The 18,916-nt window shown below is 31.4% G+C and overlaps 1 protein-coding gene across 1 annotated transcript; it reads right to left on the bottom strand.

The window, feature by feature from the left end:
- Positions 1-10,808: 10,808 nt before the first annotated feature.
- Positions 10,809-12,932, bottom strand: LOC127088030 (bidirectional sugar transporter SWEET7). Its single transcript, XM_051028943.1, has 5 exons — positions 12,775-12,932; positions 12,591-12,627; positions 11,435-11,813; positions 11,232-11,351; positions 10,809-11,149 (listed from the first exon to the last, which is right to left on the bottom strand). Exons 1-5 carry the CDS (start codon positions 12,815-12,817, stop codon positions 10,943-10,945), a joined length of 786 nt encoding a protein of 261 aa, XP_050884900.1. The 5' UTR covers positions 12,818-12,932; the 3' UTR covers positions 10,809-10,942.
- Between the last annotated feature and the right edge of the window lie 5,984 nt (positions 12,933-18,916).

The following is an 18,916-nucleotide window of genomic DNA, read 5'->3' on the forward strand; positions in this document are numbered from 1 at the left end:
ACTTTCTAGTGATCCATACCTAGATTACTCTAATATCTTCCTAAGATTCCAACAGCAAATGCAATGTCGGGCCTTGTGCATACTTGAGCATACATAAGACTTCCAACAACAGAAGCATATGGAATGTTCTTCATTTGTTCCCGCTCAAAATCATTCTTAGGGCATTGATTCAAATTAAATTTATCTCCCTTGACAATGGGTGCAACACTTGGTGAACAATCTTTCATTCTAAATCTCTCTAAAACTTTATTGATGTAGGTTTCTTGTGATAGACCCAAAATTCCTCGAAGTCTATCTTTGTGGATCTTAATGCCAATGACATAAGATGCCTCACCCATATCCTTCATATCAAAGTTTTTAGAGAGAAATTGTTTCACCTCATGTAGAAAATCTTTATCATTGGTTGCAAGTAGTATGTCATCCACATACAAAATGAGAAAACAAATTTTACTCCCACTGACCTTCTGGTATATACATTGATCCATGGGGTTTTCAATAAACCCAAATGAAGATATTGTTTCATGGAATTTAAGATACCATTGACGAGAGGCTTGTTTTAAACCATATATGGATCTCTTAAGCTTGCAAACCAAATGCTCACCACTATTAGAAGAGAAACCTTCAAGTTGTTTCATATAAACTTCCTCCTCTAAATCACCATTAAGAAAGGTTGTTTTCACATCCATTTGATGCAACTCAAGGTCAAAATGTGCAACTAATGCCAAGATGACACGAAGAGAATCTTTCTTAGATACAGGAGAAAAAGTATCAGTGTAATTGATTCCCTCCTTTTTAGTAAATCCCTTAGCAACGAGTCTGGCCTTGTATCTCTCAATGTTGCCTAATGAATCTTTCTTGGTTTTAAAGACCCATTTACAACCAATGGCCTTTGGCCCATTAGGTGACTCTATAAGATCCCATACGTCGTTGTTTTTCATGGAATTCATTTCATCATTCATGGCATCATACCACAAATTTGACTCTTTGCAACTCATGGCTTGTCTAAAGCTCTCAGGATCATTCTCGGCTCCAACATTATAGTCAGATTCTTGCAGATACACAATGTAATCATTAGGAATAGCTGGTTTTCTTGTCCTAGTAGATCTTCTTAATGTTTGATCAACATTTTCTTGTGGATCTTGTTGTTCAACTAATTGTTCATCATCTTGATGACCAACTTGATTTACTAGATCATCAGTAGCTTGTGGAGTCTCGATGATTGGTTGATCAACATCCATTTGAACTTGAGGGATGTTGTAAATAGTAACCAATCTATTACTTGAAGTGGAAGGTTCATACTCTATATGATCATGCACAGAAATTGAATTTTTGATTTGATCGCTCCCACTAGTCAAATGATTTTCAAGAAACTTTGCATTTCTTGACTCCACAATCCTAGTTGTATGAGATGGACAATAAAATCTATAACATTTAGACCTTTCGGCATATCCAATGAAATACCCACTAATGGTCCTCGGATCTAGTTTCTTTTCTTGTGGGTTATAAATCCTCACCTCAGACGAACATCCCCAAACGCGCATATGTCGTAAACTCGGCTTCCATCCTTTAAATAACTCAAATGGTGTCTTTGGGACAGCCTTGGATGGAACCCGGTTTAGAATATACACAGCTGTCTTTAGTGCTTCATTCCATAATTATTTAGGAAGATTAGAGTTGCTAAGCATACTCCGCACCATGTTCAATAATGTTCGGTTTCTTCTTTCTGCAGCACCATTTTGGTTCGGAGAACCGAGCATGGTGTATTGGGCAACAATCCCATGTTCTTGAAGAAACTTAGCAAATGGACCAAGTGCTTGTCCACTCTCAGTGTATCTACCATGATATTCACCACCCCGATCTGATCTCACTATCTTTATTTGTTTTCCACACTGGTTCTCAACTTCGGCCTTAAAGACTTTGAAGGCATCCAATGCTTCATATTTATTGTTAAACAAATAAATATTCATATATCGTGAGTAATCATCTATGAAAGTGATGCAATATTTCTGACCATGTGCATCCATATCAGGACAACATATGTCTGTATGAATTATTTCTAATATACTTGAACTTCTATTGGCACCTTTCTTAGACATGTTGGTATGCTTTCCCTTAATGCAGTCAACACAAGTTTCAAAGTCAGCAAAATCTAGAGTATTAAATACCCCATCTTTTACTAACCTTTTAATTCTCTCTATGGAGATATGTCCTAATCTCCGATGCCATAACATAGAAGAATTCTCATTAATATTACACCACTTAATGCCAGTTTGAACATGCATTGAACTATAAATGGATTCGATTTGTAAATTAATACGATAAAGACCATCAGACAATATACCATCCCCGACATATTCCGAATTATAAAATAATTCAAACAAGGTGTCTTTAAAATTAAAGGAATATCCAAAAGGTACAAGTCTAGAAACTGAAATCAAGTTTCGTGAGAAACTTGGTACATAAAAGGTCCTTTCTAATTTCAAAACAAAACCATTATTCAAAATTAAATTGCAAGTTCCAATAGCTTCCACATGTGAGCCCATTCTGCTTCCTGATAGGACAGTCCGCTCACTTCCCACTGGCTTCCTTAGGTTTTGCATACTCTGTAAGGAATTTGTTATACGGATTGTTGATCCAGAATCAATCCACCAGGTGTTAATATCAACATCGGTCATATTAGATTCATAACAAACAAATGAGAATAAATTACCTTTCTTCTCAAGCCATTCTTTGAATCCATGGCTTTCCTTCTTCACGTGTCCTTCCTTTTTTACAGAAGTAACACTTTGCTTCTTTCTTGATATCACATTGCGGTGGTATTTTGAATTTCCCTTTCTGATTGGCTTGTGACTTGTCAGTTTTGAAAGCTCTGTTCTTCCCGCGAGTGTTTGTCAGCAATGCACTCTCACTATGTTCCATTACAAGTCTTTCTTCTTCCTGAACACACATGGTCATTAATTCATTGATTGACCATTTGTCTTTATGTGTATTGTAGGAGATCTTGAAAGGCTCATACTCAGACGGAAGAGAGTTTAGAATATAGTGCACCAGAAAGAAGTCAGACATATCAACCTCAAGTTTCTTAAGTTGAGTTGAAATGTCACGCATTTTCATTATGTGCTCATGCACACCTTTCACACTGGTGAGTCGATAGGAGGAAAATTTCATAATAATGTGCTTATCAAAGCCTTTTCAGAAGTGACGAACTGATCGTCAATGGCTTTCAGCAAATCACAGGCATTCTCATGCTGATTGACAGAACCACATATTCCACCTGTGACCTTAGTCTTAATGAACATCACATTGAGCCGGTTGGATCTCTCTCACCGCTCATATAGTGCGATTGCAACTGGAGTACTTTCATCTGTAATTGCAGGTGGTTCGTCTTTCCTAATAGCATAATCTATGTCCATCCATCCTAAATGGAGGAGAATTCTTTCCTTCCACACCTTATAGTTATCTCCTCTGAGTTCATGAATATCACATCGGATATCAGGAAAATTAGCAGGTTGAGAAGCTAAAAAGATAAACAAAATTGATGTCAAAATTTGAGGCATAAATATTATCCAAATTGTATGTATTATCAATATAAACATACTATAAAATAAATCTTGCAACATAAAAATTACCTGTGGGCTAAATTTTAATGTAATAAGATTTAAAAAAAAAATGCGATAGATTTTTCAAACCTCACACTTTACGTGCATGATATAATTTTGTTTTTCTATCCAAAATTAATACTTTATGATAAAACTATCAAATTATGTACCAATTCATAATTTCTGTGGGTAAGTTATGAAAATATTTTGACATTTTATCTCAATTAATCATACAAATATAATAAAAAAATTTGTAGGATAAAATTTATTATACCACGTATAATTAATTACAATTTTATGTCTAATAATTTATGTGATCTCAAAACTTTAAAAAAATAATCTCAATTAATTTAAGGATGTTGTGGCTAATCCAAATTAATCAAAATTATAACGATCACTAGACATAGTAACTCAATTATATGAGAGAACAAAATTAAATAAATAAGATCTATTATACAATTGCTTAACAAAATAATAACATTATAAATCAATTTTAATTTATGCACAAATTTAATTCAAAGATTAAATAATAAGGCATAATTATCAGTAAAAATGAATTTATATGGATATGAACAGAATCAAAATACATGTTTAACAAAGTAGCCCGGAGGTAACATTCATAAATGCCATGGATCAGGATCTTTGATTCTTCCAAACTCTTACTCTCTCAATATAGATGATGTATTTCTTTTCTGATGAGAGAAAGCTTTGAGGACCAAAGATTATTTATAGGCTTGATTCTACCTTCAAGAATTTAAAGCCATTAAAATTGATTTTTATTATTAATAATTATTATAATAAAATAAGAAATCGTTATATATATATATATATATATATATATATATATATATATATATATATATATATATATATATATATATATATATATATATATATATATATATATATATATATATATATATATATATATATATATATATATATATATATATATATATATATATATATATATATATATATATATATATATATATATATAATGTGTAATAAACACTAACAAATAGTAGCATCTGAATTCAATAGTCATCCGATTACAATAGAAGTTCCTGGACATGATTCAAAACTCAATTTAATCCAACTGCTACATGCCATTCGGGACAATTAATAATAAACAAACTTCTAGAATTTGAAACACACGTTCATCCGTGTAAAGCTAGGAGACAACATTAAATTTAGTGATTTTAGAGTCTACAGTTGAAAAGAGCAACATGTAATTAATCTAAGGGAAAAGTCAGCTTTTAGCAAAAACAAAATTCCAATGTACGCTAGTATGCCAACTTTGTTCCACTTTTATGATCCTGTGTTGAAACAAAATGCATTTTGATGTAAGGGAAGAGTCGGGTAGAATAATTTTGTTACTGTGTTTTATGGTAAGTGAAGAGAATAAATCTCTTTTTTCTACAAGTTGGCTTGGGTTCAGATTTCATTTCTAAAACTCCACTATCACGTCATTCTCCCTTTCTACATGAGCTTATTCCATGTCATGAGTTTATTCCATATCAGACTTCTGTCTATTTATAAATCACTCAGAGAATTCTACACTGTCTACCTAAAATCGAATAATAGGAAATCCAACTGAAAACAGTCACTAAAGTGCAATGCATCTACTCAAACACACGCAGGAGTACAACTTGGTCTGTTACAAAAAAAGTTCATATAACAGTGGTTCGAACCTTTGCTCCAGTAACATTGATCTAATAAAACACAACTACTTTATAGGCATGACAATTCTGTTGTGATATATCAAGACTGACTTAAAGTCTAACCTCAGATGGAAGTGTAGATGTTGAATACTTTGTAACTTAAAAAGATATATATATATATATATATATATATATATATATATATATATATATATATATATATATATATATATATATGATGTCTTAAAGTTTTGAGTGAAAATGTATTGTTAAATTCATTTATGTGACAGTTTTTAATCCACTGTGGTGATCCAACTTAGTGCGGAGACCTCAATAGTAGTATAAGAGTTCAGTTCGACTTTATGAAGGGGTACGAGAGATTTATTTTGTTGGATTAACGGTACAGTGAGTCTCACACTTTACGAAGATATTTTTTGATGTGTCAAATGTGAGTTAAACTTTCACATTTAAAAAAACAGTAGATGTTGAGTACATAAGAAGACTTAAACACATAATATCATAAACTTTTTTGAGTGAATATGTGATGATTTGTAATTGTTTTCAGTCTAATATATTAATTCAATCCAATGAAAAATCCCCCACAAGTCTCAACAAATCATAAACCAAACAATTATATTAAATCCAATAAATTTAGTAGTTTTTGGCATCTACAATATACTAAATTTGGATAAGGTATTATAGTAACCGTCTCTATACTTAGATTTGAAAAAAAAATCTTATACCGAACTCATATGCATGTGTGCACCAAAGTTTGTATCCTTATTCGTATTCAACATATACTTAATTATTCATATTTTTATATGTTATTCGCATTTTTAATAAAAAAATATTATCAATTATAAAACATCATATCATTTTAAATTATTATTAACATTAAAAAAAGTTTTAAAGATTTTATTTGAATAATAAAAAATAAATATTTATATTAAAATGTGTGATAGTTTAATAGTGGTGTTTTTTAAAATTAATTAACATACAATTTTTATACAATAATATAAATTTAAATATAGAAATATATATTGTGCAGAATGGTTTGAGATGGATATTAAGATATTCATAGGTGCTCTCATACCTGCTTATTTTATTGGATAATTATATGTGTTGATATATGTATCCATTTTGTGAAGTTTGACCCTATCTATTATCAATATTTATTTTATTGGATAATTATATGTGTTGATATATGTATCCATTTTGTGAAGTTTGACCCTATCTATTATCAATATTTTTTTTTCGTATATCTGCCTATTATTTATGGAGTGTTAACAATGAACTTCCATTAATAATATTAACAATGCATAAGAACTGAAGATTATATATATATATATATATATATATATATATATATATATATATATATATATATATATATATATATATATATATATATATATATATATATAGATAGATAGATAGATAGATAGATAGATAGATAGATAGATAGATAGAGAGAGAGAGAGAGAGAGAGAAATGGAATTTTCTAACTAACTTTTTTAATTTGGAAATGTGTAAGGTTTTGTTACAAATTCACTTTCATTTGAGTTTTATACAAAGATTCAAATGAAACTCAAATTCAAATGCAAATGAAACTAATCTTGAATGTTGAATTACATTCAATGTCATCCCTTAATTCATATTCAATCTAAAATCAACAACACTAATTTCATCCCTCAAATTGATGAAGTGTTCAGTTTTGATTGCTTTGGTCAGCACATCTGCAAATGAAACTAATCTTGAATGTTGAATTACATTCAATGTCATCCCTTAATTCATATTCAATCTAAAATCAACAACACTAATTTCATCCCTCAAATTGATGAAGTGTTCAGTTTTGATTGCTTTGGTCAGCACATCTGCAAGTTGCTTATGAGTGTTGAGATGAACAACCTCAAGTACTCCATTTTGAACCTGATTGAGAAAAAAATGATACTTGATATCAATGTGCGTGTTTCTTCCATGCAACACTGGATTCTTAGCAAGACTTATGAAAAAAAATTGGCAATCATCAACTTGACTGGTTTGTTCACTTTGTACTTCAGTTTCTGCAGCAAATTCATCAGCCAAACAGCCTGACAAGTTGACAAAGCTACAACTATGTATTCAACTTCACAAGTTGACAATGCAACCACTGCTTGCTTCTTGGAGCACCAAGAAATAGGGGCTCCCAAATACATAAACATGTATCTAGTAGTGTTTTTTTTGTCCAATATATCCCCACACCTGTAAGAGTTTGAGAAGCATATCAACTCAGCAGCATCTGACACTCCATATGGAAAGAGAATTCCATACCTCAAAGTCACTTTTACATACCTCAGAATCCTGACTACAGCTTGGTAATGTGACCATTTTATCTTACTAATAAACCTACTCACTATTCTAATTGCATAGCATATGTCAACCCTGGTGTTACACAAATATCTCAGACAATTAACCAATTGTTTGAAGGTTGTAATATCTACATTCTCACCATCAAAATCAGAGTCCAACTTATGATATATCTCAACAAGTGTGACTGCTGACTTACAATTCATCAACTCAAATATCTTCAACAACTCAAGTTCATATTCAGTTAGTGCACAATAATTTCCTTCTCATAATACAAAATCTCCATCCCTGGAAAATATACCATACTTTCAAGGTCAGTCATATCAAAAGCATTCATTAGCGCCTTCTTGAATTCTTTATCTCAGAAGTACAGCTCCTTGTCAAAAGTATATCATCCACATAAAGACACACCAAAATCACATTGCCTTCAAAAGTATGATGTGTATAGACACCATACTCCATTTCACATTTCTTGAATCCCATATGCTTGAAAATGAATCAATTTTCATATTCCAAGCCCTTGGATCTTGTTTCAGCCCGTACAAGGTTGTATGCAGCTTATACATCATCCCTTATTTGTCCTCTTTCACAAATCCATGAGGTTGTAACACATAAACTTCTTCTTGCAAGAAAGTACTTTATTTCCTTGTAAAATGTAATATTTATAAAGATATAATATTGATGAAAAAAAGAAAACAAATCTTAATTAATCTATTTTTCAAAACCTCTTTTATAATTCAATGGTTTCATATCCCAATTTTGTCAGAGCATTTTAAGAACTTTTATACATCTGATTTTACTTCACTTTGCATCATTTGCATAGAAGGACATGTATTTCATCACGCATAATGACTAAAATATCGATAAGAAAAAAAATTCAGATCTACAGACAGACTGGTTGAATCGTTTCTCAAATGTATGTAAAATTAGTGGGCAAAAAGTTTTGAAACCTAGCTTGCATACATCATTTTTATTAACTGACGATTCACGTAGTTTGACCTAGCATGCTCGTTTTATTTTTCGACTATTTTTTTGGTCACGTTTTAATCAGCCTGATACTTTTCAACCGGACATTTTTCACTTCAAAATTTGGTCAAAACCTGTCTGTTTTTTGGAAGTTTATTTCGCCTGATCATTTTAGTACATTCGTGTTAACTTTTTTGGGCACTTTTCGCCCGATCTTTATTCATATTAAGTCATTTTATTTTTATTCTTTTGTTAAAATATTCATAAAAATTAAATAGAATTTCCCATAACTTTATTTTATTTTGTTTAGTTTAAAAGGTATTTTTTTAGTTGTTTTAATTGATTTAATTCGTTTTTATCAATTAGAGCTTCTAGAAAGGGCAAGGTAGATTTTTTAATTGCTCAACAATTTGTATTTCTTTGATTTAATCTCAACCATTAAATCGGGGTTAATTAAAGGCCCATATTGGTTATCCATGTGTGTTTGTATCAACCAATCAAAAAATTAGAAATTAACTAGTATTAATATTAAAGAAAATCTGAAAAATAAGAGATATCCCCTTCCTTCCTATCACTTGATGCCACGTGTCCTAAATGACAAGGAAAAAACAATTTTTTATGGTCTCCTATATCCAAACGTGCCCTTGTATATTGGTGCATCACATTTTTCATTTGCACAACTCATAACCAATAGGGAATGAATTTCGTTCCTGCCTCATCCACTTACAGCAGGGCAGCTCACAATTCTAACAAAAATAAGACCCTCTTCTTTCCAAGGAAAAGAAAATACATCTTCTCTCTCAAGATTTTTCCTTGGGCTCTCACAAAAAGAAGTTTCCTCTCTTCCTCTTAATGAACCCAGCCTCTCACTTGAGGAAAGTAAAAAAAAAACGTATTCCTCTTCTTCTTCAATGAATCTGACTGAAACCCAAACACAACTTGCACCTCCTCTATTTTTTTCCTCTTTGATCTAAATCACTAGACACAACCACCACATAACATCGTACGCCATTATCTCCTTCCACCCTCTTCTCCATTAAACTCGTCGTGAAACCCTAACAACTCACTTCTTCATCCAAACCAAAATATGGCTTCACCCCTCACATATATATCAGTCTTCATCCCTCAACATCAACCTACCACATACACACAACAACCAAACACCCAACCTCGCAACTCGTTCACGCCATCCACCCAACAACCAACCATCCAACGTGGCAATTCATTCATACCACTCACCCAAACACAATACCAAGAATCAAATCCCGCAACCGCAACCGTCTATAGCCCAGATGATTCAAATGAGTCACTTCATCGTAGCCCCTCGCCAATGACCACTCAAACATCCCATCAACATAACACTCAACCATTGTTTAATTATAGTATGCCCCAGGAACCATTTCTTCGTTTCCAAAACGACTCAATGACCCAATTTGGGCAACTATACCGTCCCCAATCCACCCAATCCATCCAACCCCAACGACCTAACTACGATGACATGGGCACCGAACTCCATTACGGAAGTGCCGTTGGCCAGAGCCCCTTCGAATATTGGGAACAAATGATGACACATCTGTCAAATACCGTCGGACTTTCCCACCAGTCATTGCTCGATCAGGTCAGCACACAAAGACCTTAAACACCTCAAGAAAATCGTGGGAGACCTCGGAGACAAACTAACGCACTTGGATGTGGAACAGGGGGACGTTATAATCAGGTCGGTCATTAGTTTATTGTCAGTCCAATGTAACCAATTATTACATCATCAATAAATTTATTTATTTTCCATTACTATTTTTTATTTATTAAATAAACAAAATTAAAATTTAAAAAAAAAAAAAAAATACAAGGGGTGTATGCGCCAGATGAATTGGCGCATACACCATCCATTGCACCTAGGCGCCAAGAGCATTGGCGCCTCCTCATGAGGGTCAATGCATGCGCCAATAACATTGGCGCCTCCTGATTTTTTTTTTTTGAATTATTAATTATTTTCGATTTTTTTATAAAAAAATAGTTATTTTAAAAAAAATCCTCAAAATAGTATTAACATTTAAAGTTTTTTTTATTAAACCCATAAATATTTTTTTATTAATTTGTTAAATTTTTGTTTTTCATATAATCATTGAAGATTAATGATTAATTTTTTTAATATATAAACAAATGTTAAAACTATAATAATAAAAAACGGAGATAGGAAATTATAATTGTAATGTGTTGTTCTCCAGCAATATTGAACTGAGTACTACTTAAAAAAGTTAAGATTACTAAGTAATACGACAATTAATTCAAAAACAACAAGATGATAAATCAAAGATTACTCAATGGCTTAGGAAGAGAAAGAGAATTCAAGAGTGACATTAATAGTCATTTGACAGTGGGAGTTATCTTCTTGATGTTGACTTCATCTTGGACCGTAGCAGTAGCTTTACTAATACCAATTACCAATTCTGACACATTCATCTCTATTTTTCCATTCTTCCTTGCTGCTATCTGTTCTTTCGTTGACTTGTAATATGTTGCATACAAAATCAGTTGTATAACCGCAAACAATGTCCCAATCCCATTTGGTATCTGACAGAGAAATCATCCATTTACTATAATATGTAAAGCTAGTATACATAAGCATGGTAATTATAATAATTAGTATTCTTACAGCAATGAATGGGTCAAAAGGGATGAGAGCATAAATTGTCCAAGACACTCCATTGCTAAATGAAGCTAAAGAGAGAAAAAACGGCATGAACTCGACACTTTTGGTCTTGATCACTAGTTTCTGCATGCATGCAGCCACATGTGTTAATTAATTAAGATCACATGATTAAGCCAATATTAAGACGTGAAATAGTATATACTAACCATGATGGATAAAGGTGAAGCATACATGGCAACGTTGAAGAACATGCAAATAGTTCCAACTACAGCCGAACGTTTGTTAACAGAATGAATCATGGTCAATGAAACAAATGAGAGAAGTGCAATGAAAATAAGCTCCAAGAGTAAACTAAGAAAGACTTTGAGTCTCTTTTTGCTGTCAGAATAGATGAAGAAGAGTGTGATATAAATGATCTCAATCACACATCCTGCACCATTGATGGTTACCACAAGTAAGCTGTGAGGATGCACCATAGGTAACCCGTAGAGAGTCCAAACCATGCAGTTCATTAACGTGGCTAGGTATGGTACTGCTGAGTACTTTTCCACTGATCTTTTTTTGCATATCCCAACAAATGTTGGCCTGTAGAAATTTATTTTGCCTTATGAAAATATATTTAATAATTCCTAGTCAAAATTATTTTTGACAAAAAAAAAATACGAAGACAAATGTTGATTAAGCTAGTCATTAAATATGTAGGTCTAACATGGTGTTGCAGAGGCTTTTTAGAATTTAGAAGAGTTGAGTGTCTTCTAAAATAGTAGTGTTCTTTTGGAAGTTATATATGATTTCTGTTATGTCATTCAAAAGATAACTTTTCATAGAGAATAATATCAATAAATTAATATTTGTTAATTCTTCAAACTCAAATACCAATAAAATGGGTAAGATGAAAATAAATAAATAAATCATCATGACTGTACATTTATTTAACACAATAAAATTATATACTTAAGATTTGCTAATTAAAAAGCAGCTAAACATAACGTAATGGTTAAGAATAGCTAAATATAAAGTACAAGGGATGCTGATAGCTGGATGGCACGTAGAGTCATTGACATAAAAAAATTTCTCCAAAAACATTAAATTTGATACTAATTGATATTTATTTTTATCAAAAATCTCTAAAAAAAATATGAGTTAATATTTTTATTATAGTATTTACCGTTGGTTGTAGAAAAATATATATTAATAAAACAACAATTAGTTCAATAAATATTTAAAAAGAGTTTGTCTTTATTGATTCAAAAATATTTAGAAAGAGTTTTATAAAAGAAAATAAAGTGAAATTTCTCAAGAGTTTTAAATTTATAGTGTTTTTTTCTGGCATATATTACTGGACCTAAGAAATAAACTTACAGTGGAGACAAGAACATGCATCCGGCAATGATATTTCCTGAAGTCAAGAAGAAGAAAAATGTCAAAAGTGATAAATGAATAAGGATTGGAGATTACTCATAACCTAAATAATGAAAACATAAAAATAAAAAAAATACATGTTTTTAATGAAAACTCACGTACAAAACAAATTCATATAACCCACCTATGACGCCAACAACTGTTCGAGCAATTTCTGCAGTACTCATGTTTCTTAGCAGAAGAAGAGAGAAACTGAAATTTGCTAATATGAGTGTAGTTATGAGTCTATAACACTTTCACTATTGATGCACTAATTTAATGCTAATATATCTTTTGCATGATGTGTTGTGACTTGTGAAGGATATGTTACAAGTTTATGTTCTATAAATAGAGGCAGTTTTGATTGAGCTTAGCAAATGAGAGTCAATTTAAGTTTCTTTGATTTCATTTGACACTATGTTTAAGATACTCATCTACTAGACACAAGAGTTTTTACCCACATGTCACACTTTTTAACATTTATTCCCTAAATATATTCCACACTTTAAAATAAAATGTCTAAAATATCACATTTTTTAATTAAAATAAAATGAATGGGCCGATGGTGCTTGCCTCTTGGACTGTCCTTTCAGTTTATTTACTTTTTTTTCAATTCTGTTTTATATTCAACTATGATCGTCCTGTCCCGGCCCGTTTTTTCTCGAGCTTTTGCGGGGCGGATATAAACGGAGTGGACATGCCTGTTTGTCACCCCTAGTTACAATGACATATTTAAAAAATTAAACTATCGATTTGATGGATATTAGTGATTGTCGGTTCCATAAGATCGTACTATTGACACACGAAAACTATGATATTATTGTTTTCGACAAGGTGATGGATGAGACAAAGTAGAAGGTGGTCCGAAGGATGTACAAACTGTCGGGAATCCATTTGAATCGAGTTTTATTGCTTATCAACCATCGAAATTAAAATTCATGTTTTCTTAAAGAAATTGAGCCTAATTTTTGTTGTTGTTGAGGGTTGTTTTCTTCTCTCTTTGTTGTTGGTCTTTCCTTGTATTGGGTTTAGCGTCTCTTGTGTTTTATTAATACAATTGCTTATAAAAAAATAATTAAAATCCATGTCCAAATCGTTAGGGGGTTGTGCGTTGGTGTTTAGGTTTGTTGGTTCTATAGAAGAGAAATAACATTTGGTGGTTGGTTCTATGAAGGTTGTAGAATTTTGAGGGTATGATGTGTTATAATAGTGTTGTTGAGGATTTTAGTAATCAAAGTTTGATTTAGGATTGGTTGTAAGGTTGTACGGCACGAATTAATAAAATGAGATTATATATTCAAGAGAAACGTGTGACGGTTTCTACACTCACGTTGCTCGACTTTGTATAACATTATATACATAAGTTTCATTTGGGTTATCATCCTTCAACGTTATGTATGGACAATAATAATGTAGTTTTCTTAACTTTCTAGTTCAACCATCTAACTGTAAAAAAAAACTCGTGTTGATGATTGCAACAATTAAAGTAGTCAAAATGGTCTAACTCAAATGGATCGGTCCAAAAATCCCGATAAACCATAGGGTTTAGGTCTTAAAATTAAAGTCTAAATTTTGTAAGAGTTTTTTTAGTCTAAAAGAGTCTTTTACTCGTTATGACTACTCATATGGGTCATAGGTAGTCCTGTTTGGCCCGTATAACTAAAAATTCTAAAAATTATAGTAATGTATATGTTGTTTCATTCAAAAATCACACATTGAGCTCTCACACTTTGCCAAATTTTATCTCTTATATTATATTTATTTTTTATATTTACAATATTATATATTAATATAATCAAATTAATCTTTAATTATTTAACTTTTCACTCTAATTTTTTTTTGTATTCTATTAATTTGTGTTATGTTGGATATTTGTATATTATTTTAAATAATTTTAAACTTCTATAATATTTTAAAATGTGTTAGATTATTTTTTTTAAAATAATATAGTACATAAAAATATATTATATTTAAGGTTTGATATATTTTTTTCGTTTTATATCTTTGATTTGGGGTCCAGTTTGATTCCTTAATTTTTTTTGAAAGACAATACGAGGCCTTTAACTTTTCAAAATATAGTATATTAGTCTTTTTCATCCAAATATCAGTAATGACATTAATTTTTACTTATGTGGCAAATGACATGTGACATTGACTTTTAGTGACCGATTTAGCGACAGAGAAAACGGTCACTAAAACTGGTTTAATGGGTTTTGAAATATTCTTCATCTTCTTCATTAAATTCAACACCATATCAAATCTAAAACTAGAAAAAAGAAAGAAAAGAAAAGACAAAATTCTAATTTCAAATATATTTTCATTCCACCACTACTACAAAAAATACATTTAACCTCAGACGCGAAATGCATTTAATCTCGACTCCAAAAGTGAGGTAACGAATGACATCATAAAAAGTTGCATCTTTACCCCCTCGGTTATTTAAAAACTAATGGGTAAAGTTATATGCACATGAGCTCGAACCTCATCCTTTGCATTTTTATTATTTTCAGAATTGGATGACGCGCCCAATATTAAATCTCAGTTTTATGTAAAACGGATGTAATAATGCAATATTTTTACATCAATTATAAGTAAAAACCGAGGGGATAACATTATATTTTATTTTTATACTTTCGTTTGTACATGTATTATAGAATCATATCACATAGTATAGAACCATATCTTGCAGATTTCTGAAACAGAAACATTGTATATTTTGTCAATTTCTCAAACAGAAACATTGTACCACAAATATTCATTGTTTACACTAGATGCAAAGCAAAAATGACACACACCTTATAATTTTACAACAAAACTAAAACAAATGATTAACCAACAAACGCAATAACCAAGATGAAAGTCTTGTAGGTTGTCCAAAAGATATATGCTAAGATTTGTCATTGGTTGTTAAACACTTATAATTTGAATAACATTTGAAATTAATTATGATAATCAACAACAATATTAAATCTTTAGTAAAGAGAATAAAAATGAGTAAAATGAATTATTATAAATTACTAAATGATGTAAAATATTTACTTACTAGTTTTCTCATATCCCCACTTTATGATCACGACGAATATCATGTACATCATCTAAATCATTTTCTTCAAATGAATTATGTATATGTGTTGCGAAACAAGGGGCTCATAGTTAAAATCTTAATTTTTATCAGTACAGCTAAAAAGATATTTTCCTTGAAGAACAATTGAACATATAATGTTAGAAGATCAGTGAAATAAAAAACTTGTTTTGCTTGGATTGAGTTCACTTACAATAACAGTTTCCAATGGAGTATTGGGATAGACCCGTTTGAGGCGTTATATGGTAGGAGGTGTAGGAAACCTCTGTGTTGGTACGAATCTGGAGAGAGTATGGTGATTGGACCTGAGATTATACAACAAATTTATGAGAATATCAAGATGATCCAAGAGAAAGCGAAAGCTTCTCATAGTTGCTAGAAGAGTTGTCATTATAAAAGAAGGAAAATACTTGAGTTCCAAGAGAGATATCATGTGCTTTTGAGAGTTACTCCAGTAATCGGTGTCGGTCGAGATTTGAAGTCTCGAAAGCTCACGCCACGTTTTGTTGGTCCATGCTCGATCTTGTAGAGGATAAGAGAGATGGCCTATCAGATTGTCTTGCCATCGCCGCTTGCTAATCTTCATGATGTGTTTCATGTGTCTCAGTTGAGGAGATATATTTTGGATCCGTATCATATGATCCAAGTGGACGATATACAAGTGAAAGAAAGAACCTAATTGTTGAGACATTGCCCATGCTGATAGAAGATCGGGAAGTGAAGCAGTTGTGTGGTAAGGAGATTGCCTTGGTGAAGGTAGTGTGGGGATGAGCAACTGATGGAAGCGTGACTTGGGAGCTCGAGAGCCAAATGGGAAAGTCGTATCTGAATTTGTTTACTTAAGAAAAAATTTTAGGGCGGAAATTCTTTAAGTGGGGTTGAGTTGTAACACCTCAATTTTTGAGTTACTATTTTAATTGATTTATTTATATTTTAATTTAATTATTATATTATTGTGGTTAAATGAATATGAAGTTTGTGGTGTGTATGTTTTTAAGATGGGAGTCTGAAGACGGAGTTATAGGTTGATATAATTAATTTAGAATTATTTTAATAATTAAATTAATAATAGTTTATTTGATTTATTTAATAAAATTGAGGAAATAGAGAATTTGGGCCAAAAGTGGAAAATAAGAGAAATAGAAAGGAGGAAGGAGGGATAGAGGATTAAGTGAGGGAAGAAATTATAATTTTAAATAGGTTAATATCCTAACTATTTAAGGTTAAGCATAATCCAAGTTTAGAAATCCCTAATTTTGATCAGTACGTAAAAACCAAATTTGAGGCAAAGGAAAACAAGTGAGAGACTAGAGGTTGAAGAGAAAACACATTCAAATCAATTTAGATTTAGACTTCTTGCTAGGAATTAAGGTAAGGGATGAAGTTTCTTAATAAATGGGTATAATGCATGAAAGGTAGAATGAGGAGTCCTTAACCTCCAATAAGATTGTTGGGTTTTTCATTGAATTATGTAATTTGGTGATGAATTAATGTTATGTGATGATGTTGGTGGTGAAATTCGTGTACAATTATGTGTGAAATTTTTATTTATATTTTCTTTAGAACACCCCACTTCCCGACTCGACAATTCAATAATAAAACAACTATAAAACATTAATAATCATCAATATATTACGCGTACAATCTAAAATATTTTGAATCACATCATGATGAAAAGATAACTCGTTTAACACGCAGCAGAATTACAAAACATTTCGCATAAAGGCCTCAACAACATTATTAGTTTGAAAATGGTTCATCATAGAATAAAATAAAAACAGGAAGATACGCAACATAAACAAATATAGGACATCATGATCTCCCCATGTTACGTATCATAGTGACTCCAACTATAGGTTTGAACGACAAGTAACTAGAGAGACACAACACCGTTCTCAACCTTAAGTTCCTACTTAGGCACATGATTATTTATACTCTAGAGGAGCACAAACGCAACAACACAAAAAAGGGTGAGAATACATTCAAATAATTAATGGTGCATAAACATCTAGGATAGATTCACATATCTACACAATCATTCATATGATCAGGAAACACACCAACTTCATGTATTCACATGTCACCTATATCACAAACATCCAATCACAATCATTATGATGCAACAATAACTCGAATCGTGCTCATCACGATTCCCACCCTGATTCATACTCATAACTCAACTTATATGCACGTGGTATCGACTCAATATTTGATTCTTCATACGAACCGGATCCCAATCTCCGTGAACCCCAAGCCCCCACTATGAGCTTCAAGCCTCCACTCAAGGTTTGAGACAAGTCATTAGTCCCTACTCTGAACTAGCAAACATGTCTTTTTCACAATACGACAACATATGATGCATGCCATTTAATCATGCAATAAAAACAAAACAATCAATGATTAGACCTCATATATGTTGACACATAGACCTGCAGGCTTTAAAAATGATCCACATATGTCGACTCATAACATGTATGTGTCGGCACATAGACCAGTTTTTCACATAAAAACCTATTTTTAATGCATGAAATATTTTCTAAATCATTCCTAAGTTTCCTAATACTAAGATACACATTTAGACTCAGAGAATACCGTCTAATATACATAAATGCTAAAATGTCCTAGTTTTTATATCATATAAAACATTTATAATAGGAAGGTGAACTCACATAAGTTACCATGGGTAAAACAACCTACTACTTGATTTATATATTTGATGTTAAAACAATATTTAATAGACTTTCATTCACTTTTAAAGTTATTAATATAAGCAATGTCCATGCTAATGACATAAGCAATACAACTATAATAATGGCCAAGTTTAATTCCAAGGGCATTGTTTTGACAAAAACAAAATTAGATAAAAATTTAACTCATGGCAAGACTTACATGTCTTGTAATGACAAATGCATAATTTCTAAGTAACCATTATATTGAAGTTTATGGATGTTTAATATAAACCACCTGTAATATGTTCAGATGACACATTTGCATTTTTTTAAACATATACATACGTAGACTAATATATGTTATATCATATTTAGATATATTGCAACAAATAACAATAAAGAAATGTAGTCATGTAAATTTGAGTAGTATGTACAGATGACACATTTTCATTTTTTAACACATACATCATTAGACTAACATATGTTTTTATCTGATATGGAGATATTACAACAAATATCAACAAAGAAATATATTC

The sequence above is a fragment of the Lathyrus oleraceus genome, chromosome 5 (genome assembly GCF_024323335.1).
Source record: "Lathyrus oleraceus cultivar Zhongwan6 chromosome 5, CAAS_Psat_ZW6_1.0, whole genome shotgun sequence".
In the NCBI taxonomy this organism is placed as follows: Eukaryota; Viridiplantae; Streptophyta; class Magnoliopsida; order Fabales; family Fabaceae; genus Lathyrus; species Lathyrus oleraceus.

Bases quoted from the DNA above. Each gene is read 5' to 3' on its own strand.
- LOC127088030 (XM_051028943.1), bottom strand. From the start codon at position 12,817: ATGAGTACTGCAGAAATTGCTCGAACAGTTGTTGGCGTCATAG. The intron at 11,814-12,590 runs GTAAGTTTATTT...AAATTTCTACAG, and splicing joins TGCATGTTCTTGTCTCCACT to GCCAACATTTGTTGGGATAT. The intron at 11,352-11,434 runs GTTAGTATATAC...GCATGCATGCAG, and splicing joins CTTCACCTTTATCCATCATG to AAACTAGTGATCAAGACCAA.